This window comes from Cheilinus undulatus, linkage group 12, assembly GCF_018320785.1.
Source record: "Cheilinus undulatus linkage group 12, ASM1832078v1, whole genome shotgun sequence".
In the NCBI taxonomy this organism is placed as follows: Eukaryota; Metazoa; Chordata; class Actinopteri; order Labriformes; family Labridae; genus Cheilinus; species Cheilinus undulatus.
The window spans coordinates 48,236,228-48,263,303 of NC_054876.1; the positions used below are offsets into that span (position 1 = coordinate 48,236,228).

Genomic DNA, 27,076 nt, shown 5'->3' on the forward strand with positions numbered 1-27,076 from the left:
TTACAGCAAAGTGACAGTATGTTGCCTCAAAGACGATGTTGGCTCACCTTAGAACAGATGTTGTTAATTTTATCCATGTTGAGTTGATACAGGCAGCCGATGTCCGAGTGTAATGGAGTGGCATATGCACTGTGATTGGCTCATCGCGTTTGAGGGCGGGACTTAGCCATAGGTCAATTGTTAGTATCACTGAAAAAGCATTTAAATTTTCAAACACATTTTTTTCAAAGTTGCACTTGAACACATCAAGTATCTACTTCACCTTTCCACAATAGTTACTGTCCAGGCTTTGAACACTTCATAATGCCACATTAAGTTAGCTAGCTCGCTTTTATCTTGCCATTTTTTTACAAAGCTATCTGACTGAATTAATGTTTTAAACTAACAGGACTTAGTGCAAAGGTTGAGGGATCTTTTCATAGTTACAGTGAGTAAAAAAATAAATAAATAAAATACTGTGCTGCACCGTCCCTGATATCTCATATTTTAGCATATTTGTAACACTTTATCAAACACATTTTAATATAAGACAAACAGAACACATTCTCAAGAATTTCAGATACAAGCAACCACAGTGAGAGCTATTATCTACAAAAGGAGAAAAACTGGAACAGTAGTGGACCTTCCTAGGAGTGACAGCCGACCAAAACTGCTCCAAGAGTGCATCAGCAACTCATCCAGGAGGTCAACAACAGAACCCAGAACATCTAAAGACCTGCAGGCCTCACTGACTCAGCTAAGGTCAGAGTTCATGACTCAACCATAAGAAAGACACAGGACAAAAATGGCATTATGGGAGAGTTCTGAGGCCAAAACCACTGCTGACAAAAACAAACACAAAGGCTCATCTCACATTTGCCAAAACACGCCGTGATGATCACTAAGACTTTGGGGAGAATACTCTAATATTCTAATGTATTGCAATTTTTCCCCAATAATGCAATTGCAATTTAATATGCAGTTTTTTTTAGGCTCTTCATCTATACATTAGGGGTGGGAGAAAAAATCGATACAGCATAGTATCACGATATTTTGTGTGATGATATATCGTATCGTCTTGTCCACCAAGTATCGATTTTTTTCAAATTAATTGCTAATATGAATCAAAGTCTACGATAATGGAAAAATAAATCAGTTGTTTGTTCAGTGAGGTCGAGAGAGGTGACAGTCACAAAGCAGGAGAAAGTTAGTACAACAAACATGGCAGCAGCAGAGGAAGGACATTTAAAAAGTCATGTAAACTTTAAAAAAAGATTTTTTACAAAAGTAGGACTTTTGTAAAAAATCTCAAAAGACAATTGAATGTTTACATAATGTATAGAGCATAAAATCTCTGCAAATGTTGCAAATAAAACTGCATCAAACTCATATTTTAACACATTTCAGGTTAAAAAAATATTGTACTGTGTGCGATTTGAAAATTGCAGCAGGCTATATTGCGATTTAATCTAATTTGCGATTAACTGCCCAGCCCTAGTATCAATATCAATAAATGTTAATGATCCGAATCCCTACTTAAGAACCTGAGACTAAAACAGCAGCTAAGTCAGTGAGGGATGTGCTTGTTACCTGGGATATTAAGTAGGCCTGGGCAATTAATCAAAATTTAGATTTAATCGCAATTTTCAAATCACAACAGGTGCAATATTTCTTTGAAATGAAAATGTGCTAAAGTACCAGTTTGATAAAAAAAAATTGTATGCATCAGAGATATGTTCAAGCCATCATGTAAATATTTAAGTGTCACATTTTTTATAGAAAAGTTTGCAAAAATCCTACTTTTGTTATTTTTTTTAAGTTTTTCTAAATCAAAATGAGAATGACATGAAAATGATCATTCCTTTCAGTACAACAGTTTACACTGAATTTGCATTATGAGTCAAAATAATTACAATTAAAGATTTTTTCAAAATCATTCAGCCCTGCTTAAGTCTATTTGATGTTGCTCGTGTTCGTTGAAAATACAGAAGATGTGGAACTTAAAAAATAATCACACATTAAATCGCCATCGCAATTTTGGAAAAAATTATCGTAATTAGATCATTTTCCCAAATAGTTCAGGCCTAATATTAAATATCTAGACAGTTATTTTTGTCCCATATTAAACGGTACGATTGAGATGACAACACAAGTTAAGTCACAGGTAGATTGTGTAATGATTTTGGCTTGGACTCTTCATTCCAATATTGGGTGTTTGTTGTTGATGACTGAGAGACTGAAGCTTATTTACAGCTCATTCCTTGTCCCTGTGTTTTCCAGCATTAACTCTATACCTCAAACATGTGTTAAATGTAGAGAAAAAGCCAACCTAATGCAATAAGAATGTGTGTTCCCTCACACCAAACACCAAAGCTAAAAAACAAGCTTTAAGCCTGCAGAATTCCAGACATAAGCCATTAAAGGGATTTGGTGTCAAAGTCCGAGGGGTCTTAAGTAACTGGTAAAGATGAAAAACCAGTCCCCTCCCCTCCACATTGCTGTTTTTTTGTACTGTGTCATGTAGTGCTGCATGCTTGGCACCCTAAGCCTATTACTCTGGTGGATTTATATGGGGGGGGGGCACACCTCCAAACCTGATTTTTAAATACAAGAATGTAAATGAGCAAGATGTACCCAAAATAACTCCAGAGTTCAAACTTCTTATACAATCATATTTACATTTTCACTGGAAAACCTCCCAACACTTCTTTAGATAAACAACTCAAGGCTGAATGCCTTTAATATGAAAAAAGGTCCCAACACTCATCAGTGATGATGACTAGATATCAAAGAACCCAGTGTGATTGTCTCAGCAGCACATTTTATTTTGCCTTGAACAGCAGACAAAAGTAGGAAATGACAGAAAGAGAGCAGGGAATAACCTACAACAAGGAGCCATGGATTGGACTTGGAATCCATGTCGACCACTGAAGGACTGTAGCCTTCGTACATGGGACACGAGTCACAACCCAGACCAGTGATACTCTACGTGTGGCTCTCTTGTGATGATTTGTGGCTCTTTTATGTCTTAATATGAAACATTATTCCCCAAGAAAACCTTAAAAAGGAAACTTTGACCTCAGAAATTATTCATTGCATGTCACATTAATAAGTTTGTTTCCCATGCTTGTACAGTAGGCTTTATTTGGCCACTTTTAAACCAGTCTTTGCTGCTTTTAGCCCGCCTTGCCATTTCTTTTTGCCCATTTTTACCACTTTTGTCCTGCGTTTTGCCATTTTTTTTCTACTTCTTCTGCCATTTTCTGCCACTTTTCACCCATATAAGCTGCCTTTTACCATTAAATGCCACTTTTTTCCAAGTTTTGCCATATCTTAACAGCTTTTAGCCCATTTTTGCCACCTTTACGTTGCTTTTTGCCTGTTTTAGTCACTTTCAACTGATTTTTTGCTACATTTTTGCCGCTTTTGACCATTTTTGCCCATTTTTTTTGTCACTACTCACCCACTTGTGCTGTTTTACCTACCTTTCCTTCCATTTTTTCCCCTTTTCACCGATTTATGCTACTTTTTTGCTGCTTTTAGACCATTTTTGCGACTTCTTTTTGCCACTTTCGCCTATTTTTGCCACTTTTGTCCTGCTTTTTGCTATTTTCCCCCTTTTTTTTGCCATTTTCAGCCACTTTTCACCCATACAAATTCCACTTTTTTCCTATTTTTGCCACCTTTTTACAGCTTTTTGCCCATCTTTACCACCTTTATGCTTCTTTTTGCCCGTTTTAGTCATTTTTCACTGAGTTTTTGCTACATTTCTGCCGCTCTTGACCATTTTTGCCACATGTATTTCATTTTTTGCAGGGATGTCCTGATCCCGATCACATGTATCGGATTGGGGCCAATACTAAGCATTTTTAATTGATCGATGATCAGCAATTTGATCCAATCAGCCTAGCCGATTATTTACGTCAGTCGCCATAAATAAAGCACAATTTACGACATTTTAATAAAGATTGTTGTTTTGAATCTGTATGATTCAAATGTTTTTGATCCTATTCAAGTTAAACTGTTTACACCACTTTAACATGGAGTTGGGATGTTTTTAATTTATTTTTTGAGTTCAGTTTTTGTTGTGACCAATAGAGCCACTAACTTCTAAGTGGAATTATAATATTTAAAATTCATTTACTGAATTCATATGTTATTGTGACTATTGACTCTGTTATACCACCTCTAAGTGAATCTGAGGTTATTTGAGTTCATTTTTTTGACCGCTCAGGTCGTTCAGCTGACCACTTTAAAGGGATTTTGATTATCTGAATACTAAACACTGCACTAAGTGAATATGTACATTTATTTTTTGACAGATAATGAAAGTGAAACAGAGCTATTACACCGTTCTGAGCAGAAATGTGATTTTATGTTTTTAACAACAATCCTGGCTGTACTGAGTTAAATGGAATAAGTTTGAGACATCTAGTAGTAACAACTGAAACTGTAATCTAGGTAATTATGAGTATCGGATCGAGACTCGGTGTCGGCAGATATTCAATATTAAAAAATCAGATTGGGATCGGAGGCTAAAAATGCTGATCGGGACAACCCTAATTTTTTGTCACTTTTCATACATTTTTGACTGTTTTTGCAGCTTTTCCTTCCCATTTCTGCCCCTTTTCACCGATTTTTGCTACCTTTTTTGCTGCTTTTAGCCAATTTTTGCTACTTCTTTTTGCCACTTTTGCCTATTTTTGCCACTTTTCACCACTTAGATTGTGGCTCTTGCAAAGGTATTTTTCAACTATTTAGCTCTCTGGTTGAGCAGGGCTGAGTAACACTGACCTAGACCATCGGTGCCCCAAACTTTTACACAATTTTACTGAAAATCAAACAATATGGATCTTTGTTTTGACACAACAACAAAAAATAGAAGTCATAGGATTTTCTTATTTTTAACCATAAAAGGCATGCAAAATCCTCCATCTGGCTCGTTCGCACAAAAACATTGCCGTTAACTTTAGTTTGCTCTGCAGTGTTGTCCGTTAGAGATGCACTGATATCACTGTAGTAGACCCAGTAGGGTTAATTACATTGGGGTACCCACTGACATTGAGTATCAATATTTTCTAATACTTTAATAGTTCGTCACAGTTTGTCACATTTCCATTAGATGTTAAAATGTTAACAACAGAAATGTCTCCTACTTTACCTAGCTGCTCATAGAATGAGAGCACAAGAAGCCTGGTTTATACTCCTGCTTCTGGATCTCTGCTGTAACAATGCCACAGTGACCTGTGCTGTTGTGAGCGCGGCTTGTGCACCACTGTTTCCCCATCGCTCTGCAAATACTCCATCGAAACACTACTTGGCAGTGAAATTTTTATACCAGTTTCCAGCCCCACTGCAAAATTTCCTCTTTGTTTGTGTACAGAAAACCATGACAGCTGAAACTGAGCATATTATGTTGGAGTTGGAAATGACAGATATTCATCAGCAGTTAATACTGCAGTTATAGCAGAGTAGAAAAGAGAGGAGACATGGGAGATGGAAAGTATGGCTGCTGAAACAGCTGAGGCCGAGAACAGGAAAATCTTTCCTCTTGTTAGGCCACAGAGAGAAAATACTCAAGGATGAACAATATTATTGGCATGGTAACTGTATTAGTGGACATTAGCCTGAAAAATGTATCATATCAGCAGTAGGGCTGGGCAATTAATCACATTTTACATTAAATTGCAATATGGCCTGCTGCAATTTACAAATCGCAGAAGTTGCAATACTTTTCAAACTTGAAATATGTCAAAATAGCAGTTTCATTCATTCATTATTTGCAGCAGCTTTATGAGCTTTACCTCCTCCACCCTAGCCGGCTCTCAAACTGCAGTCAGCAGGGTAACCCACTGAGCTATCCAGCATCTCAGCTGGTAGCTGAGAGGATCAGTAGAGGAGGGTGGAACTTTCCTCCAAGTGGGGGAAGGCCAACCAAACCTGGGGGCCGGCGCTTACTCCCCATGTGAGGTCTCTAGTGTAAAATCTGAAAACGGCTTGTTTCAGCACTTATTTTCTGAAAGGTGGAGAAAGAGAGGGGGAGAGGGAATGGATTTTTCTGGTACTTGAGGGGATTGTGGAGAGGCTAGGGGCACATATTTGTGTTAGAAAAGCCTGAGAAAGTGATTTTTGCATAATATGTCTCCTTTAACATATTGATATCCATGTCAGTATCAGCTAAGATGAATCTGTAAATAGCTGTATATTTGATATTGCCAAGAACCAAATAACATGCATCCCTAAATCTGACTAATTGGATCATTACTAGCAGCCTCTTATCTCACATTGAGGCAAACAATCTGCCTGGAAAGAGTCGCAGTGACCCAACATTCCCCAGTGAACCAATCACTTGTGGAGACGACATGCATTGGCTTCTGCACACAGAAAAACCTTGGGCATAGATTCAACACACAAGAGTAAGTTTGGTATTCCTATCATATGTGGAAACCAAAGGCATGTCACTGATATGGTAAACACGATTTGTAGATATTTTTATGTGGCTTTAAATTTCCTCTCAGTCTGCATGGTTGGATGTGAAGCTCTGACAACTAATCCAGGAAAAGCTGACTGACTCATTTGTTCTTTTCTAATAGTTTGAGCATGAGTGAAGAAGTCTTGCATGTTGTTACTCAGTGTATCCTCTTTCAAGGCCAATGAGACTTCTTTTATGAACACAGCTCAGAGATCTCCCTGACCTCTGCGATGCATTCAGCTCATAGAAACCATCAGTAAAAAGCTTCAAGGTTAAACGTATAATTCACTGAAGAAAAAGCTGTTTTGACTCAATCCTTTTTATCTGTATCCTGCTTTTTATCCTCATCACTTAAGCCGTTTCTAGTATTGTTTCCTATCTGTATGGCGCATTGAAAAGGGCTGCAGGAAGCCTAAGCTGTGGGTGGAAATGCGAAACATTATTCATCAGATAATCTCTGAAAATCAGCCGTCAGCTATGACACACAATCATTTTAGTCATGTTACAGCAAATGTTTACTGAGTCCAGATTCTCAGATATGAGGATTTCATAGCCTGTTTGTCATACGTTTGTCAAAAACGTTGATATAGTTTTGATTTTAAACTGTATGTTTTAAATGATATGATCTGTTATCTTAATGATCCATAGAGCAAGATAGGATAAGCATTCATAAACACATAGCAAAGGTCTGATTTTATGGCAATAAATAATATCATTCTAAGCTAACAAGTCATGCCGTCTTACTCAGCATGTGCACACTGACATGTATTCACCATTTTTCCTGCAGCCAGATGAAACTACCCTCAGAGTACTGGTTGCAAATGTACTAAAGCAATGCTGGATTTATGTTTAAGAGAAACATGCATCAGAAAGCTACAACTGAAAGACTGCCTGGATTCTTAAATATAATTTATCTATCACACTTTATATTAGTATCACTATATTATTTATCTGGCAACAGAACAGTTTTCCATTGTGTCTCAGTCTGTTTTAAATGACTTTTGGCCCTGAGAAGGCAGCGAGGTTTCTGCATCCTGCTCACATATAGCGTCTTTTTTGTACGATCCAGCTTTTCTTACATTTGTGGATGGCCCAGCTGTCAACAAACGATGATTTCTGAAAGTGTTCCTGAGCCCATGTCAGTCATGTTACTGACCTGTTGCCAAATGACTTTATAAGTTCCATAAAGCACCTACATTCTTTTATATGTATCACTTACTTTCCAGCTTTTTGATTCCCTGTCCCTACTTTTTCTAGTTGTGTTGCTGCCATCATATTCAGATGAGCTAATATTTTTCATAAATGTTCAAATGTATTGGTTTCAACATCAACTATGGGTTGCACCAGCTGTGCTTAAGTTCAAATTTAGCCTAGTTTGAACGCAAGTTCGCAAGACCAAGTTTACGCTCTCCTAACATCTAAAGACCCTGTAAAGTGAAATCCAAAGTTTTTGTCTTAACACTCTAGAAATGTTGGATTATGGTTGCTGCAAACGTGAAAACTCTGAGAGCTACATGAGACTGAATTCTGGATTTAGGCCATTTCATCTCTTTCCTGGTTTGGTTACGTGTGGGCGGGGCCAATATGTGGGCTCACGACGAGCCCACAGTAGGGAATGACCCCGCCCCTCTAACACTACAATATTGTGGAACGAAGCAGTCACGTGGAGCAGGGACTTCTGGTTCATTTTGTGCAAAGGAATTCAGTCTTGTACTCTTGTACCATTCTGTAATGTTCATGTTTCATTGCAAAGTTCTAGTTCTGCATGTTTTGTTTGTTGGTTCATGTTTTTAGGGAAAAATATTTTTCCAAGTATTACACCATGAGTGAGGGGGTTAATGCTGCAGACTACCCGTGTCCTGAGTGGGTGTGGTTTCAGCTCATTCAACAGACACGCCCACACCATCCTGGAGCAGATTTTACTGCCTCATTTTTCATGATTTGAAGCTTAATTGTATAAACTTGGAGATGCTTTACGTGACTGAAATTTGACCTGGGGGTTCATAACACAGTGATCGATCATACGACAAACTTAAATACAGATTTATTTTAACTTTACAGGGTCTTTAAGGTGTTGTACCAGCTGTGATAGTTTCAACGTAGGCATAAGTTCTAACCTACTCCCTACTAGGTGTAAAGTCCTCCGTAGAACATGGCTGTCATGGTGCTAGCGCTGAGAGGCGTGATAACCCGGAGGGTGACAAGGAGTTGAGGATTTTACTGGCAATTTGGTGTCAGCACCACGTTCTCCATGATCAGTATCTCTGTTGTTTTCCATGAGCAGAGATCATTTCCACCGTCCACTGTTAAATTATCTCGTGTTATTAGCGATTTCACCACTCCATTTCAGTGTTATCATTTTATACTTGCGCTAGGTTTAGGCTGAAGGCTTCACAATACTCACATATGCAAAATGCCTTGTCATATTTTTCATCCAAACTAGATGCTGTTTGAGAATTAAAAGTAGTTAGCATACGTTATTGTTAGCCGTTCATCCTCTTCATGCTTCACCGTGCCCTGTCTCATCTGGAGGAACCTGGCGTCTATGTGAGAATCATGTTCTTTGATTTTTCAAACGCATTCAACTCCATCCAACCTACCATACTCAAAGACAAGCTCCGACTGGGGAACTGTGTTTCTGGGACATTAATGAGCAGTACAGGGGCTCCACAAGGGACAGTCCTGGCTCCATTCCTGTTCACACTGTATACATCAGACTTCAAATACAGCACTGAGTCCTGCCACATCCAGAAATACTCTGATGACACTGCTATCATGGCATGTATCAGAAATGGACAAGAAGCTGAATACAGGGATCTGATAAGTGCCTTCAGTGACTGGAGTCACAAAAACTGCCTCCTACTCAACACCTCAAAGACAAAGGAAATGATCATAGATTTCCGCAGATCCAAACCCCCTCTTCAGCCAGTGAACACTTGCGGCGTGGACATCAAGGTGGTGACATCGTATAAATATTTAGGTGTACACCTGGATAATAAGTTGGACTGGTCTAAAAACGTAGACTTCATCTGCAAAAAGGGGCAGAGCCGCCTCTTTTGCCTGAGAAGACTCCGATCAACAGACATCTGCAGTAAGATGCTGCAGGTGTTTTATCAGTCTGTGGTGGCGAGTGTTCTGTTTTATGCTACAGTCTGCTGGGGAGGCAGTGTAAAACACAAGGATGCAAGGCGTCTGAACAAACTGGTTAAAAAAGCTGGCTCTGTGGTCGGACTCAAGCTGAACTCGCTGGAGGATGAGGTGGAGAGACGAACAATGAAGAAGGTGGAGGCCATTCTGGGGAACATGGATCATCCACTTCATATCTCCCTAAATGACCAAAGAAACAACGGCGGTGGACGGCTCCTCTCTCTTCGCTGCAGGACAGAAAGATTTAGAAGATCTTTCATACCATCAGCAATAAGACTATAATACTACCATAAACAGATGAGACTCCAGACCAATGAATTTCCCTTCGGGGATAAATAAAGTTTTTGTATTGTATTGTATTATATCTGTAGCAAACACGGGGTTAAAAAATGCTTTAAAGTGGTTGGTTAAAGGAAGAGAAAACGTCATAACTGCGACAATATATTTGTTAGTTTGGTTGTAAATCTCTACTAGTTAAGATCAACCTTACGTCTCTGTAGTGCAACTGAACAATGACACAACTTTAGTTAGAACCTAACTGGTTTCAGCGTAGGCTTTAATGTGGACTTTAAACCAGAACTTAAGGCAGAATGTACGCATAGCTGGTGCAACGGGCTGCTGATATGTTGCTTATGCTCTGTTATGAGAAAAATATGTGTTTATGTGATTTGTAAATCATTGCATCATTTTTATTTACATTTAACACAATGCCCCAACTTTTTTGAAATTTGGGTTGCAGTACTGCACATCAGTTTTTTCACATATCAAGCAGGTCTAACATAAAGATAGAGTAAAAGTTCAAAATATAGAAGCAATGATTGCAGTACTCAAGTATTAACCGCCTTCATTTAAGTGTGAATATTCTCCGCATGAATTTAAAGTAACATTCTACATTTTTCCATATTCTGATATCCATCGCAGAAAGACAAAATATCTACGTCCCTTATTTATAAATACTGGATAATAATGGAGATGAAATGAAGACGTATCAACTGAAAGTACTTAGAAGCTGTTTAGAAGACATGCTTGATAACACCTTTGGCTATGTGCAAATATTTGTGCAGCATGGCTCATGGCTTCGACTCCTGTGTCCAACTCCTACATCTTGTGTAAACAGCCAGACACGGGGACGTCACGGCTTATCAAGTACACTGACAGACGGGACAGTTTCAGTGCTGAGTGGGGACAAATGAGCTGAAAAACCAGTGAACTGAGGATGGAACCAGTTGAATGAATCAAGCTTGTTCCTTTGGCCTATTTTAACAGAGATATCTGTTCTTTTAGTCACTTCTATCGCACAAAAAAACAGCCTTTTGTTGCTTGGCATCTCCATATTATCAGTGCTTTTCTATTCCAGTTTGATAGGTTGAAGAAATATTGCATCTACTGCGATGTGAAAATTGCACCGGGTCAAATTGCAATCTAATTCATTTTTCAATTAATTTCCCAGCCCTACAAAATACCAGTTTACCCCTTTTTTTGCAGCGGAGATGTTATGAATTACATATCATGCAATCATCCAAGTGACATTTTTTTAGAACAATGTACAAAAAAATCCTACTTTCTTCATTTCTGTACGTTGTTCTTATTGAATATGAGAATGATATAAAAATCACCACTCCCTTTAATACAAAGATTCATATCCAATTTGCAATACGAGTCAAAATCAGCACGAGAAGTAATTTTTTCAAAAATTTTTTAGCCCTGGTTTAATCTAATATTGTGTTGGTAAAGTTTAGAGTGATTTATTGCTTGTGTTTGTTGAAAGTAGCATAAGATGAGGAACTTCAGAAATAATTGCATATCAAAATGCAATCGCAATATTGGGGTGGCGAAATCGCAATAAGATTATTTTCCCAAATCAAATGTAAGCTACTGTCCACCGAAGACAAAAATTTTTAGGACCTTTTAAAAGGTCTATCATCTCAGTGATCAAAAGGTACTTTTGTTTTTGAATGCCACATCTACGACACGAGTCCATCAGCAAGTATGATTTTTTTGTAGACTTTTGTAAAAAAAAAAAAAAAAAAAAAATGGGTCTTGAATGTTGCATGATATGTCATGCATAACATCTCTGCTGCAAAAAGGAAAAAAAAAACAGTATTTCGACTTAAATTTCAGGTTAAAGAAATATTGCAACTTCTGCGATTTGACAACTGCAGCAGGCCATATTGCGATTTAATCCAGCCTAATTTTTAATTAATTGCCCAGCCCTACTCAGCACACTGTCTAAGTTGCACAAAATCACAGGCAACCATTCTCATGTGCAGGAAAATGTCTGATTTTTGGGCATGAAAGACAAGAAATTTCCTAAGTGGCTTGGATTTCTATTTTGTTGCCATGGAATCAACATGGTTTCATTTTTACTAGATGCATGTCAAAGTCATAAATGTTGGTGTAGGGACAACCCTTGAAGAGTTTTATTGCTTTTAACGTAACATCTAAAGATTGGGGTGAAAAATTTCCACCAGTGTGTCTGGTAATATTTGTTCCCTGTTAATCTAAGAGCCATATTATAGACAAACAGTCTTTAAAGATCTTTGATCCATCTCCACTTTAATAAAAGAATACTCAGTAAGTTTACAGTACAGCTGCAACTACAGGAGTAGTGGTAGTCAACTTGTAATTTGGTCCCCAAATATTTTGGACGAACATTTTAGCGGTTCTAGTGGTTTTAAACAACTCATGCCTCCTTAATGCTAGCTTTAGAAAAGTATGTTTTGGTTTCTTTACGCCAAAATGTCTGCACTTAGCAGTAAAGAACTGATATTAGAATCAATGATCTTCACCTTGGGGAAATTCACACATTTGAGCGACTAACCAAGGAGTGAAATCATCACAGAAAAATAAGATACCAGTAACTGCCCTTTCTTGCACATTCACAAAGTTAAAACAATATCAACGCCTTCATGTAATCTATCTGGATGTTAGATTTAGAGAAATATTGGAAAGGGAAGTATGAAGCATATAAATATGCTCTTTTTTTTACACAGTGACTGACAGTAATAGACTGAGTGTGTGTGGCTATGATGATATGCAGACTTATTTTCTTTACACTGGCGCTTCAACATCATGTGTAATAGTTGTTATAGTGATACAGAGTAGTGTAGTATCAGTAACTATCTGGGTTAACATTTAATCAGTTCAAACTGTTGAGTCTTTCTTCCAGCATGTTAAATCTGGATTTATCATTGTTGTACTCCTCCTGTGAGATGAAAAAAAGAAGAAATTAAGTAGTAAAAAGCTTCTAAATATGGACTTTTCTATGATTATGAATGATTTTCATTAATGAAATCCATATGTGTGCTGTCATCATGAACAGACGACTGATTTAGTGCAACTGTACATGGACGATTTCTGCATTTGCAAAGCTATAAGCTCAGGTACTGCCTTTACAAACTCATAGTTGTTGAACTGAGTCCAATAAAAATTTCCTTAACAGGTTTAGTGAAATTATATTTAATAAATCTACACTAGAGCAGCAAAACCTAACATTGGTTGCCATCTTGTAAAATAGTCTTTAGCTATTTTGAATGAACATTTCATCCATTTCTGAGTGCTTTTAAACGATCGGATTCAATGTTTTGCCTCTAGGAACCTGAAAATATTTGAGTGCAAGATGTCGTCTTGAAATTTTAAAACATTTAAAGATATTCTAGCCATGTTATGGAACTCATAAATAAAATTATTGTGAAGAACTTTCTCTTCAGTAAAATACTTCCTGAATGAAGTCAGTAAATGACATGAATATGCTCTTTATTAGGACTATGACAATAGAAACAGTCCCTTTGAGTCTTATGACAATTAAATGGGGACTTAATCAGTGCAAATGTATATGCAAGATTATGTGCATTTGCAGCTTAATAAGCCCAGTTATGACTGCCATTACACACTTCTAATGGAGGGTCTGATAGAGGTGGTTGGGTAAAATCACACCAAATAAATCTACACTACACTAAAGCTGCAACACTACTTACATTAGATGTCATTTGATAATTGAGTACCCCACTAGGGCTGGGCAATTAATGGCAAATTAGATTGAATAACAGTATGACCTGCTACGATTTTCAAATTGCAGAAGGTGCAATATTTCCTAAACCTGAAATTTGCATCAAAATACCAAGTTAGAACGTTTTTTATCAGCAGAGATGTCATGCATTACACATCATGTAACCATTTTAGTGCCATACCTTCAAAATAGTGTACAAAAAAAATCTATTTTCTTCATTTTCTGTATGTTTCCCTTATTAAATTAGAGAATATTATTTAATATATATATATATATATATATATACAATTCCTTTTAATACAACAGTTCATATGAAATTTGCAAAATGAGCAAAAGAATCATCACAAACAGATATTTCTTTTCAATTGTTTTGCCCTAGCTTAATCTACTATTGTGTCGGTTATAGTATGGAATAAGGCAGAGCGATTTACAAAAATAATCTATTTGCGACCCCCCTCATATTGCAATTGCGATTTAATATGCAATTATTCTTAGGTCAATCTTGTGTATTTTTCGACAAATTCAAGCAATAAATAATTCCATAAATAAGACCAAGAGTATTGAAATCAATGAAATTATTTCTGAAGTAATTAATCCATAGTAGCATGAATTTGAACAGGAGGGTGCAACAAGCTTTAAGCTATAAAGGAGGAGGCTGGGGTGGAGGAGGTCTAACTGGCTACCAGCTGATCGCAGCTGGAGCATGACTGAAGTAGCTAACACTAGGCTCCATCAGTTTTAGATAGAATGAGCTAACTATTTATGCTCATATCGCAAATGTGATGTAATTTGCTTTGTTTAAAGCAGGGGTGTCAAACTCAATCACATCAGGGGCCGGATTCTGGATTCAGGACTAACCTGAGGGCCTAACAGGGTCACCTTTTTTACCATAAACTGTCAACTTTGTTTCACCGGTAATAAAACATGAAAAAAAAACACTTAGCACTGATAAATGATTTTGACATTTCAAAAGTTAAAAAGATAAGTTTAAAGGCTCAAAATCTAGAAAAGTACATTTATTAGTTCAAAAAACTAAAAACAAAAAATTGAAACTGAAAAATAATATATTTTTTAATGGCAAATATATTAGAAAGAAGTCCAAATCATGAGTTTCAAAGGTCAAAATAAGAAACAAAATCTGTAATCAGGAAATCAAAAGTCAAAATATGGTTCAAAATTTTAAATATTGAGTCTAACAGGTCAAACTATGTGATTATGACGTCAAAGTTTGGAGTTGAAAATATGAGGAAAAATACAAAATAGTTGGTTAAAAAGGTCAAAATCTAAATTAAAAAATTAGAATATGAATCTTAAAGCAAAAGTCAAAATTATGAGTTGAAATGCTCAAAGTATTAAACTGAAAGTCAAAATCCTAAGTCTGAGTCCTTATTGTGAGATGCTAAATTGAAAATGTAAAATTAAAACACAAATTAATTTCTTTTCCCACATTCCTGACTTCTTATCTAGCTAAATATTTTTACTCCTTACTTTTTCAGATGAATTAACAAGGATATTTTAAATTCTCAAGGACACATTTACATTTTACATTTTTATACTTGAGGAAATCTGCAGACCTCAGACTGATGGGCCAGTTAGAACAGAAATATGAGATCATCTTGTGGGCCGGATTTAACTGTTCAACTGTTTAACTGTTGAGTTTGACACCTGTGCTTTAAGAGCAGTATCATTTTTATGTCACTTGTTTTGATTAGGAAAAACATAGCATACATAAACCACTATAAAAAATGACACTTGAATGTTTGCAACATGTGCATAAAGTTTCTGCTGCTGCAAAACACAACTCATTAAAGTGGTATTTTGACACATTTCACGTTAAAGAAATATTGCAACTTCTGGATTTGTAAATTGCAGCAGGCCAAACTGCGGTTTCATCTAATTTGCAATTAATTGCGCAGCCCTAGAATGGAAGAATTACTGCTTGTTTCCATTGTAAAATGCATGAGATGAGGAACTTAAGAAATAACTGCATATTAAATCACAATTGCAATATTAGATTTAAAAAATTACACTTTCATTTTGATTCTTTTCCCAAATCATTCAGCCCTTCAACCCACTATATTTTATAAACATTTAAAGTTGAAATTTCTTTTTAACAATAACAAAAAAAACCTGACAATCTTTGAATTTAGTAGTTTCTCTTGGGCTTTGGGGAAAATATAAAGACATTTTTAGAATTATTTGGGAATAGAAATAGAATTATTGGGAATATTTGATTCAGTAAAAGACACATTATACTCTTTGAAGAGGGAATAAACTCAGTTTTTCTCCAGAATACGGTGTGAATATGCCCGTTAAGGTGTACTGATATTACTGTATATAATCCATGTTTTATAATACTGAACTTGTGAAACCCTACATTCATGTTTTGTGTGTTTGTGAGGCAATAAGCACAGTTATGGCCTCTGCACGAGTCACATTTATATCATTTCATCAGCATTCTTGCAGAGTGAGTCATCATGTTTACCTGCACGAGATCAAAGGTCATACACCTGCTCCATTAGTGCAACACACACATGTCGCACGTAGACTCCTACCTGTCTCTGGGGTCGATCCAGCTCGTGCACTGGTTAATGTGGTCAATGTAGTAGACTTTGCCATCAAAGTCTCTGGCTTCCTCCCAACCCTCAGGTAGTGGCAACTCCTTCCTTGGCATGTCAGGCGAGTCTCCATGTAATGAACTCCTCTCTACTCAAAATCACAACGAAGGGAAACCATCGCTTTTCTCTCTCATCATCATCATCATCATCATCATCAATAGGAGCACTTATTCCTCAGAAATCCCCGGTGTGGCGCGGTCTGGATTAGGCCATAATAATAATCCATAATAATCCAAAGATTAACATTGAATCAAACCTCAAAGGGGAGGAGGAGAGGGTCTGAACAGGAACTATCTCAGAGGGTAAAATAGTTCCACTGGGCTGCACTTGTGCCCCAATTCATCCTAATGTGAAGTCATCCGTAATATAAACACAGAACAGTGTTGCTATTTTTCCACTTGTGAGCGCTGTTTTTACAACTTTTCCCGGAGGTAAAACTTCACTGAAGACTTACAAAGTAATTCGCGATCATCCACGGTCCCCAGGAGTGGCGTTTAAATCGTTAAAAATCCCCAAACTGAGCTCGTTTCTTCTCCGTCTCCTTGCCTACAGGCCACCATGTTTAGCAGCAGTAACCGATGCTAACCGCCAGCAGCGGGGGGAACGAGCAGTCTGAACAACCGCTGAGAGGACAAAGTAACGGCTGAGCCCACAGCCGGTAAAAGACGGTAAATCCCACACAAACTTGTCTTCAGTATAGCCAAATTATCCTCTATTAGCCGGACGGGAGGGAAGAAGCGGCGGCGGCGGCGGTAAAGTCTTTCCTCAGTCCCGATGACTTCGGCCGGGTCGACCGTTGTCAAGTGACTGTCGTTCACTGCAGCTTCCGGCTTCCATTTCAAAATAAGACCTGGAATTTCGGCAAGCAAAATGTAAACTTCCGGTTTAAATTAAACGCTTTTATTGACACTGTTAAATGCCGTTTAAACCCGAAAATGATTTTAAATAAATGCCTGGAAAATAATAATTTGTAGTTGTACTATATATTTACTTTTTCAAGAATAAAGAGGTGAAATCAGAGATACTGGGACTTTTTTTTTCATTGAACCCTTTCATTATTTACGACGGAGAATAAGTGCCACACGAAAAGGAAAAAAAAATAAAAGGTTTTTTTTGACATTACGAGAATAAAGTCGTAATATTACGAGAATAAAATATTACAACAAAGACAGTCTGCATCTACGACGGAGTTTTGTCCTGATTCTGATAATAATTTAATGCTGATGTGCCAAAAGTTGAAGTATTTCCTTATTTGTGAAACCGATACAAGAGTATAGCTTCACAAGATGCTCAACATTGATTATTTTAACGGCAGACTCTCTTTCTTGTAGTATTTTATTCTCGTAATATTAAAGGTTTTTTTCTCGTGATATTACGACTTTATTCTCGTAATGGGAATATATACATATATATATGTTTGTTCTCTCTCTCTCTCTCTTGTGTGGCCCTTATACTCCGTCGTAATTATTGAAGTAAGGCTATGTCGTTTTATTTGTTGAAAACTGACAAGTGGATTTACTTATCTGAAGCACACGGAGCATACACAAAAGTTTTTTTTATTTTGCTAGATCAGTAATTTTCTTCTAAAAAGCTTTTTAGCTCTCTCCCAGCCACCAAATTTATTCTGTCACATCCATCAAAACCCTCTTTTGGTGGATGGGAGGGCATAAACACTACCCAAAAATGAAAATATAAAATTGCTTTTGTTTTTCTGATTTAGCTTCTTGTTTCATCTGTTTTGACCAGGGGTGTCCAAACTATGGCCTGGGGGCCAAATGCGGCCCTCAGCCCACTTTTGATTGGCACTCAGCAATTCTAAACATTAAATGAAATATGGCCCGCATTTGAACATGAAGCTTGACTGTATCGTACTTCTTTTTTTCAGCACAAGGCAGTGTTACCATGTTATTTCTGTAAACAAACATTTTGACAAGAAGACTTTATTGATTTTAGTTTTTTGTGACTAAATGAAGACAACACTGTCAATGTAAAACATATTGGCAACCAACATAACAACAACATTTTGATTTATAATGCCATGATGGATTACGACGGCTTGTACCAGTACTGATGGTGTTTTAGGGGCAGAACCAGTAGTAGCCAGGGCCTACCAGGGCCCCCTGAAATCTGACTGGCTTCCCTGAAATCCTTAAGATGACTGGCTATTTGCCTTGTCAGCTATTAACTAGCCATTTAAGCATACCCAATAACTAAGCATATCTTAACCATCATAAGATATGTTTTAACTAACCTTTCAATCCTCAGGATGAGGCATAAGTGGCCCCTACCATCCTTATATATTTTTGTATGCAGCTCACAGTGGAAAATGTTTGGACAGTCCTGGATTTGAGAGTTTTATAACCTACAGATAAAAGGTTACAAAGCTCATGCCTTTGTCCTCATCAATGACAGGATCAAACTCCTGTCTGATGCGTGCCCAGCCCACCTGCATGATGTTAAAATAACGAATGCGTGCAATTTTCTTCTCATACCTCAGCTTGGGCTTAGAAAAAAGTTTCAGTCATCTATGTGTCCCAATCACCCCGACTTGCTCTGTGTTCACAGACTTGATAGAAAATTATATACAGAAAAATATCTCAAAATATAAAAAAATTCAACAAATATTTATTATTTCATTTATTTGTTCAACCCTTACATTTCCAGGTTAGTTGACACCATAGATGTCTTTGTCAAAGAAAGCCTGGCCAAGATTTGAAGCAACACTCAGTTAAAACAGCAAAAAAGATCAAATTTACTGGCTAAAGTATGAAAAAATATTCAAAAATAATCCGTTTAAACATTTGCATCATAAGAGCCTCGGTTCAGACTCCTCAAAAGGTATTTTAAAAATTTCAGGGTAACTACTTTTGCACAGTACAATTGGAAGTTATTTCTTCCCACTCCTTTTAGATTTTATTTATTTATTTATTTATTTTACATTTTTTACATGAATGAAAAATCATTTTAATTCAATTCAGAGTTCATTAGTGAAGAAAATGGTGAAGAAAAACAAAAACTTTTTTTAAGAAGAACATCTTTGTTTTATACGCTCAAACTGCCTTTAAGAGTCATGAAAACTGCTTAAGTGATATTAACATTTTTCAAATAAACTTATTATATTCTTTATTTTTTATTAATGGTATTTTTATTATTATTATTATTATTATTATTATAAATAAAAGCAATAATAATAATAATATTAATAATTTTGAAAAATGCACCACAAAACCCAAGTGCATTTAGAAATGGCCAAAGAATACCTTTTGGCCATTTAAAAAAATCTAAAATTCCAAAAATTATTTAAAAAAATAATTAGTTTTAACATTTGCATCATAAGAGCCTCGGCTCAGACTCCTCAAAAAGTATTTTAAAAATTTGCTAAAAACATTGTTAAAAATATCCTTGGATTTTCCCACACATCAGCAAACATCTATAAAACATCAAAAAAAAAAAAAAAATTAACAATATTCTCTTTGCATCACATTACGATGTTAAACAAACAACTTGCTTTTATGCAGTCACCACAGTGATGGAATAATATTCTCTCATTAAAAGAATAAGAGATTGTTTTTTCCTGTTCGCTAATTTACTGTTGGCTAATCATTGCAGTGTCACTTTTCACAATTTTAGTTCAATTTCCAATAGACCAGCATCATTTTTCTACTTTTTGAAATCATCAGGTATCCTGTTATCTTCACTTTTCCCCAGATATCTGTGAGATGACTCTAATGAGACAATCACAGTCCTGTTCCTGTCACTCTTTAACTGTTGAAATGATTGTTATTGTTTACGTTATTCTTTTCATTTTCTCCCTGCCGGTTGCTTTTTCCTACTAATTTATCCATAAGTTTATATTTAGTTCAGTTTTTTTAAATATAATTATTCTTTCAAAGTTAGTATCTTGTATTTCTTCACAGGACTGCACTGACTAACAATCAAGCCCACAGCGCCCTCTGCAGGCCAACATGCCAAACTGCTGCATGCAGAGCCATGAAGGCTGACTTCCTCAGTGATCTCTGATTTGAATGTAAGGGAAATTAAAGGAGTTACTCCTGTTTAATAATTCATGAACTTAAACTCTGTAAAATCAAAAGATTAAATCTTAAACTCAAAGCTATGTGCAGACATAGTTGATGTACTTTGGGAACAATCAAATGAAACTATTTTTTCATCCACAAGCTGCAGATTAAACTTACCGTGTGTCCCCTGCCTGTGGTTTTTATCCGACCTGTAACCACACTTTGCATAAATATAGCAGCACAGTTTGTTCATGTAAAGTGTCTGCAAGTTATTCATTTCCCATTCCAAGGCGTCTCTTTGTTGGTGATTGCTTTACGTATTTTGATATTTATCTTTTTCACAATTTTTAAACACTTTTTGCCCACTTAAGCTACCTCATGCCATTAAATACCCGTCTTTTTCTATTTTTGCCCATTTTTGCAACTTCTTTTTTACCCTAATTTTTGCCACTTTTAGCCCATTTTGTTACTTTTTGCCTTTTTTGTCAAAAAAGCTACCCATTGCCATTAAATACCACTCGTTTCCTTTTTTTTGCCCATTTTTGTCATGTTTCAATCATTTTTTTGTGCCATTTTAGGACCATTTTTTGCCACCTATAACTCAATTTTCTCCCTTATTTCTGCTACCTTCTAACCATTTTCCATGTTTTTCCCCCCATTTTGCCCCTTTTCACACATTTTTTGCTGCTTTTTGACCATTTTTTGCCACCTTGAACTTATTTTTATTGCTACTTCATACTGTTTTTTGCCACTTTTCACCATTTAGATTGTGGCTCTTGCAAAGGTATTGTTCAACGATGTGGCTCTTCGGTTGAGGAACACTGCTCTATAGCATAGTCCCTATAGTAACTATAAGTTTATCCATTTTGCTCCATGCACAGCAGAGGTTTGCAAAGCAAATCACCTTTTTTTCTGGTTTATGGTTCCGCGCCTCCCCTGAAGTTTGAAAAACACTGAGATAGAGGAAGGACAGTGGATAGACTCCCAAGCAGGGAAGTGAGCAGGAAGAGACATGCGGCAAAGGGCCACAGGCCGGACCTGAACCTGGGCCACCCGCACGCATGGGCAGCACCCCAAACCACTTGACCATCTGCACGCCCATGTAGCCCCCTTTTAAAGCAAAGTCTTTCTTATATACAGCGTACCAGTAACTCCATGTGTGCTTAAAAACCAAACTGACCTCAAAGAAGACCTTAAAAGGTCCCCCTCTTCATGGACCAAAGCCTCAGCACATGGAGAACGCGGGTCTTAACCACAAGACTTAAAGGCCCTGTAAAGTTAAATCAAAACTTTGTGTCTTAACACTCTAGACATGTTGGAATCTGGTTGCTGTAAACATGTGAAAGATCTACACGAGACTGAATTCTGGATTGAGACCGTTACAAAGTTTATCACTTCTTTCCTGACTGGGTTTCATGTGGGCGGGGCCAATATGTGGGCTCATGACGTCATGAGCCCACAGTGGGGAGTGACATCATGAAGCATGAAGGTGTCTAAAATGTCCTGGTAGATGCCTGGCGGACTATGGACTTCAGAAAACACAGTGGACCAACACCAGCAGACGCCATGGCCGCCCAGATCATCACTGACTGTGGAAACTTCACACTGGACTACAAGCAACGTGGATTCTGTACCTCTCCACTCTTCCTCCAGACTCTGGGACCCAGAAGAGTGGAGAGGCACAGAGGTTCACTTAGATGCTCGCTGAGCCTAGTCCATGTTGCTCTGTAGTTTACGGTTACACTATGGCCTAAAGAGTCGATGAGTAAGCATTCTTATTTGCCTGATGGTATTTGAGAGATCCTAATAAGAAAGTAGAGAACTGTCATTGCCTGAACTTGACTCTAGATGGAGCTCTTCACCTCAGTCTGTCCTCACAGAGGCTTTCAGTAACAGTCACAGCAGAGCGCCACACTCAGAGTACGGTATGTTTATACGATATCAAAAAAGAAAATATACTTATTTTATTTAAAAACTCATATCACCATGCAGTCACTTTAAAAATACTGATGAGCAGACCTTTAAACTGTCACACTGATTTGGATTCAGTGGAGAAACTTCAGTCACACATTAGTTACCTGAAGACACTTTACAAGGAGGGCAGGTCCAGACCATGAACTCAGCATTTAATCTTTATTTCAAACTTTATTTAAGAGAAATAGGATTACAATAAAGTGAAAATAAGGGAGAAGTGCCTTAAAGTGAGACTTTCCCTGGTTGTACAACCACAATTCCAAAAAAAGTTGGGGTGTATAAAAACAGAATGCAACGATTTGCAAAACATAAATAACATATCAGATGTTGAAACTGAGACATTTCAATATTTCATGAAGAATATTAGCTCATTTTGAATTTGATGGCAGCAACACATTTTAAAAAAGTAGGGACGGAGTAACAAAAGGCTGGAAAAGTAAACAGCACTAATGAATAAAATGACATGGTTGTGTTTGTTTTATTCTCACTGCCAAAGGACCAAATGTATAAACAGTTTTAGGGCACTCTGAATTAGTCAATTAAAATGTCTTAGATTCTAACAAATCAAGACTTCATGGAATTTATTTTACCAGCATTTATCTACAACCCTGATTCCAAAAAAGTTAGGGCGCTGAATCAAATGAAAATTAGAACAAAGTGATCCTAACTGCAGCTAATTAGGATATTGGCAACAGGTCAGTAACATGACTGGGTATAAAAGGAGCATTTCAGAGAGGCAGAGTCTCTCAGAAGTAAAGATGGGCAGTGCAAAAAGAAAAAAGGGGCTTTTATGCCACCCAAGTGGGCAGTTCATCATTTTTTAACCACCAAAGAGGGCACTTTAGTGTGTGTTTTTCAACAATTGGGCCTTGGGGGGGGGGGGCACACCACTGCCCGGGACTGTTTTTCAGCTATAATCCAACATCAAACAAGGATGGGACAACATTTCTCCCCCAAATTGGTCTCCTGGTTTCCACACGTTTACAGACTGTTGTTAAAAGAGGAGGGCATGCTGGGGCCCTGGTAGCGAGCCCCACATCCCCCTTTGACTACACCTGTGTTTGGTTTCTGCCTTAGTTGGAGCTTTTTAAGTACATTCTCACACATAATTGAGCTGAATAAGCTCTCTCCTAAACCACACTTAAAAGTTTAAATATCTGTTTCATTTGGTTTACATGCAAGTTTATCAAAGAGGTTAAAAAGAAAGGAGTTTCTTCTTTCCAAGCAGCAGTGAACGCACCATTTTTTCCTCATGGGCGTCTCAAAACAAAAACAAGCAGAGAGAGAGAGAGAGAGAGAGAGAGAGAGAGATCACATGTCAGATCCTTCGCCGGCACACACAAACGAGGAAGCGGCAGCAGCACCGGCTCTCCACTCAGTCCGTGTCCGGGAATCAGTGAGTGTCCGCCGGGTTCAGCCGCTGGGTCCAGCCGCCGGGTCTATGGTTCTGCTCCGGCACATCTCCATCGCCCTGACCGCCGCCGTGGCTGCTCTGGGCTCCGCGCTCTTCATCGCCCTGAACTTCTTCTACAAGAGGAGGGTATGGTCTCCACAGGCAGAGTACTGCACGATCAAAGAGGTGAGACAGCGAGGGTCATTTCTGCTTTTAATTTAGTGTTCAGAGTCAACTGTTCAACTCAGAGAGAAGGTGAGGAAGAGGAGCTGTCACACCTGGAGGACTGAGCTGTGACTCCATGACAAAAGAATTATGATGAGGACTAAATGATGAAGAGTGAAAATGCTTGATGAATAAAACATGGTGGTTTTGTGAAACCCTGATTTAAAACAATATAATTAACATGCTGTGTAAAATAGTGACTATGATGAAGAAGAGGGGGAGGTGAGGCTTATCAATAACTGATGATGATGATGATTAAGATGGCTCAGATCATGACAGTGATATCAGTGAGGAAGATCATTTAGCTGTTGATGGTGAAGAAGATGAAGATGTGCATGATGATGGTATGGAGGAAGAAGAGGGAGATGAAGCTGCTGACGTGGTGATGATGATGATGATGTTGGTGATTCATTATGATGGTGATAATGAGGATGAGGAGGGTGACAACCTGTGCCAATTAAGTGAAAATGAATGCAGTAATGAGGTCTTTATTATTATTGTTGGTACAGTGACAGCAAATATGATGATGATGATGATGATGATGAAGACTAAAAAGCCTTATAAATACATTTCATTCTGGTTTTGTTGAGGATGTTTAAATACTCACAGGGCATCTATGGTGAGAAACATCACGGTAATAATGATGAATAAGAGGAGGATGAGGATGTGTTTGAATAATTAATGTGATGATGAAGGACAAGGTCTGAATTTGTGCCATGGTGATGAAGGTGATATTCATGGTAACATGCAGAGTGGAGTGGATATCGTTGATGAAGATTAAGTTCCAAGCCTTGATGAAGAAGAGGTTGATTGGTGTGATTATGAAGAGGATGGAATTACAGTTACAGATTAAAGATGCTGATGATGATGGTGATGATGAAGAGCAGGATGAAGCTCCTGCTGATTAACAGACATACAGGCATTGTGATGATGAGGATAATGATAAAAATTAAAAAGATGATGATGATGATGATGATGATTAGAAGGAGGATTTGAGTGGTGATAATGATGATGATTATAGTGATGATGATGATGATGAAGGCAGTGATGATGATTGTTATGATGAAGATTAAGTGGAGGATTTAAATGATGATTAATGTAACGATTATGATGATGATGAAGATGAAGATGACAATAATGATGCTGATAAAAATGAGGATGAGGATGGCAATGATGAAGACTATTATGATGACAATATTGTAGAGCAGGGGTGTCAAACTCAAGGCCCGGGGGCCAAATCCGGCCTGTGGTCCGATTTCTCCCGGCCTGCAAGATCATCATATCACCATAACCGTGATGATATGAAATACCCTTAAGTCATAAAAATGTAAGAAAAAAAAGAGTAAAAAATCTAGATAGAAAGAACAACAAATTAATTTGTGTTGTATTTCATATTTTCAATTTTGCATTGCACAATGACTTCAATCTATTATTTGGACTTTGATCTCATATTTTGACCTTTTCAATTGATAATTTTGACTTTTTATGCAATATTTTGACATTTTTAATGCATCATTTTTAATTTCAAGCCATATTTTTACCTTAAAAACATGATTGTGACTTTTTTTTTCATATATTTGCCTTTTAAAAGCATTATTTTAACGTCTAATTTTATGTTTTGACCTTTTGAACAAATATGTTTGGCTTTTTAGCTCATATTTTGACCTTTTCAATATAATATTTGGACTTTTATCTCATTTTTTGACCTTTGAGGTTAACCATTTTAAATTTTAAGCAATATTTTTGCCTTAGAAACATGATTGTGACTTTTTTATATATATATTTTTGGCTTTTTAAAGCATTATTTTACATCTATTGTTGTGTTTTGACCTTTTGAAATAAGTCAAATAAGTTTGACTTTTAATCTCAGACTTTGAGCCTTTAAACTTATCATTTTTACCTTTTTTTTTAAATCTCAGAATGATTTATTATCAGTGTTATTTATATCTGAGGATGAGGATTTAACATTCAAGCACCATGTAAACACCCTTGTCGCTAAAATGCGACAGAAGATTGGTTTCCTGTACAGAAACAAATCTGACTTTCCTTTATTCTGTAGACAGAGAGTTGTTGAAGCTGTGTTGTTATCTGTCAATGATTGTGGTGATGGGATTCACAGACATGCTGCAGCTTCAGCTCTAAAGCCTTTGGACAGTGTGTATCATTCTGCTCTTAGATGTATTACTGGTGATGGTACAGAACTCATCATTGTGTTCTGTATGAGAAGGTTGGTTGGCCTTCTCTGGAAGAGAGGCGCAACAAACACTGTTTTTTATATACAGTCGCCAGAAAAAGAGTGTGAACCCTTTGAGATTTCTTGGATTTCTGCATAAATTGGTCATCAGATGTGTTCCAATCTTCATCTAATTCACAACAACAGACAAACACAGTCTGCTTAAACTAATACTGCACAAAAAATTACATGTTTTCATGTTTTTATTGAACAAAACATGTAAACATTCACAGTGCAGGGAGGAAAAAGTATGTGAACCCCTAGGCTAACGACTGGTTGACCCTCCTTTGCAGCAATAAGCTCAACCAAACGTTTCCTGTCGTTGCAGATCAGACCTGCACAATGGTAAGGAGGAATTTTGGACCGTTCCTCTTTACAAAACTGTTTCAGTTCAGCAATATTATTCGGATGTCTGGTGTGAATCGCTCTCTTGAGGTCATGCCACAGCATCTCAATCGAGTTGAGGTCAGGACTCTGACCTGGCCACTCCAGAAGGCGTATTTTCTTCTGTTGAAGCCATTCTGTTGTTGATTTACTTCTATGCTTTGGGTCGTTGTCCTGTTGCATCACCCATCCTCTGTTGAGCTTCAGTTGGTGGACAGATGGTCTTAAGTTTTCCTGTAAAATGTCTTGATAAACTTGGGAATTCATTTTTCCATCAATGACAGCAATCTGTCCAGGACCTGAGGCAGCAAAGCAGCCCCAAACCATGATGGCCCTCCACCATATTTCACAGTTGGGATGAGGGTTTGATGTTGGTGTGCTGTGCCTTTTTTTCTCCACACAGCGTTGGGTGTTCCTTCTTAACAACTCCATTTTGGTTTCATCTATGGACAGAATATTTTGCCAGTAGTGCTGTGGAACATCCAGGTGCTCTTTTGTAAACTTCAAACGTGCAGTAATGGTTTTTTTGGACAGCAGTGGCTTCCTCCGTGGTGTCCTCCCATGAACTCCATTCTTGTTTAATGTTTTACTTATTGTAGATTTGTCAACACAAATTTTAGCGT

General features: G+C 37.4%; 2 protein-coding genes across 2 annotated transcripts in view; one reads left to right on the forward strand and one right to left on the reverse strand.

Annotated features, from left to right (window-relative positions):
* The window catches only part of wwc1 (WW and C2 domain containing 1), a 100,024-nt gene extending 83,023 nt beyond the window's left edge, over positions 1–17,001 (reverse strand). Inside the window, exon 1 of the mRNA XM_041801125.1 lies at positions 16,163–17,001. Coding sequence (XP_041657059.1) covers positions 16,163–16,281 — 119 coding nt within the window. The 5' untranslated portion in view covers positions 16,282–17,001. The remainder of the gene's footprint in view (positions 1–16,162) is intronic.
* Positions 17,002–23,342: 6,341 nt separating this feature from the next.
* The window catches only part of arl10 (ADP-ribosylation factor-like 10), a 45,824-nt gene continuing 42,090 nt past the window's right edge, over positions 23,343–27,076 (forward strand). The window contains exon 1 of the mRNA XM_041800758.1: positions 23,343–23,797. Within this exon, the coding sequence (XP_041656692.1) occupies positions 23,471–23,797 (327 nt within the window). The 5' untranslated portion in view covers positions 23,343–23,470. The remainder of the gene's footprint in view (positions 23,798–27,076) is intronic.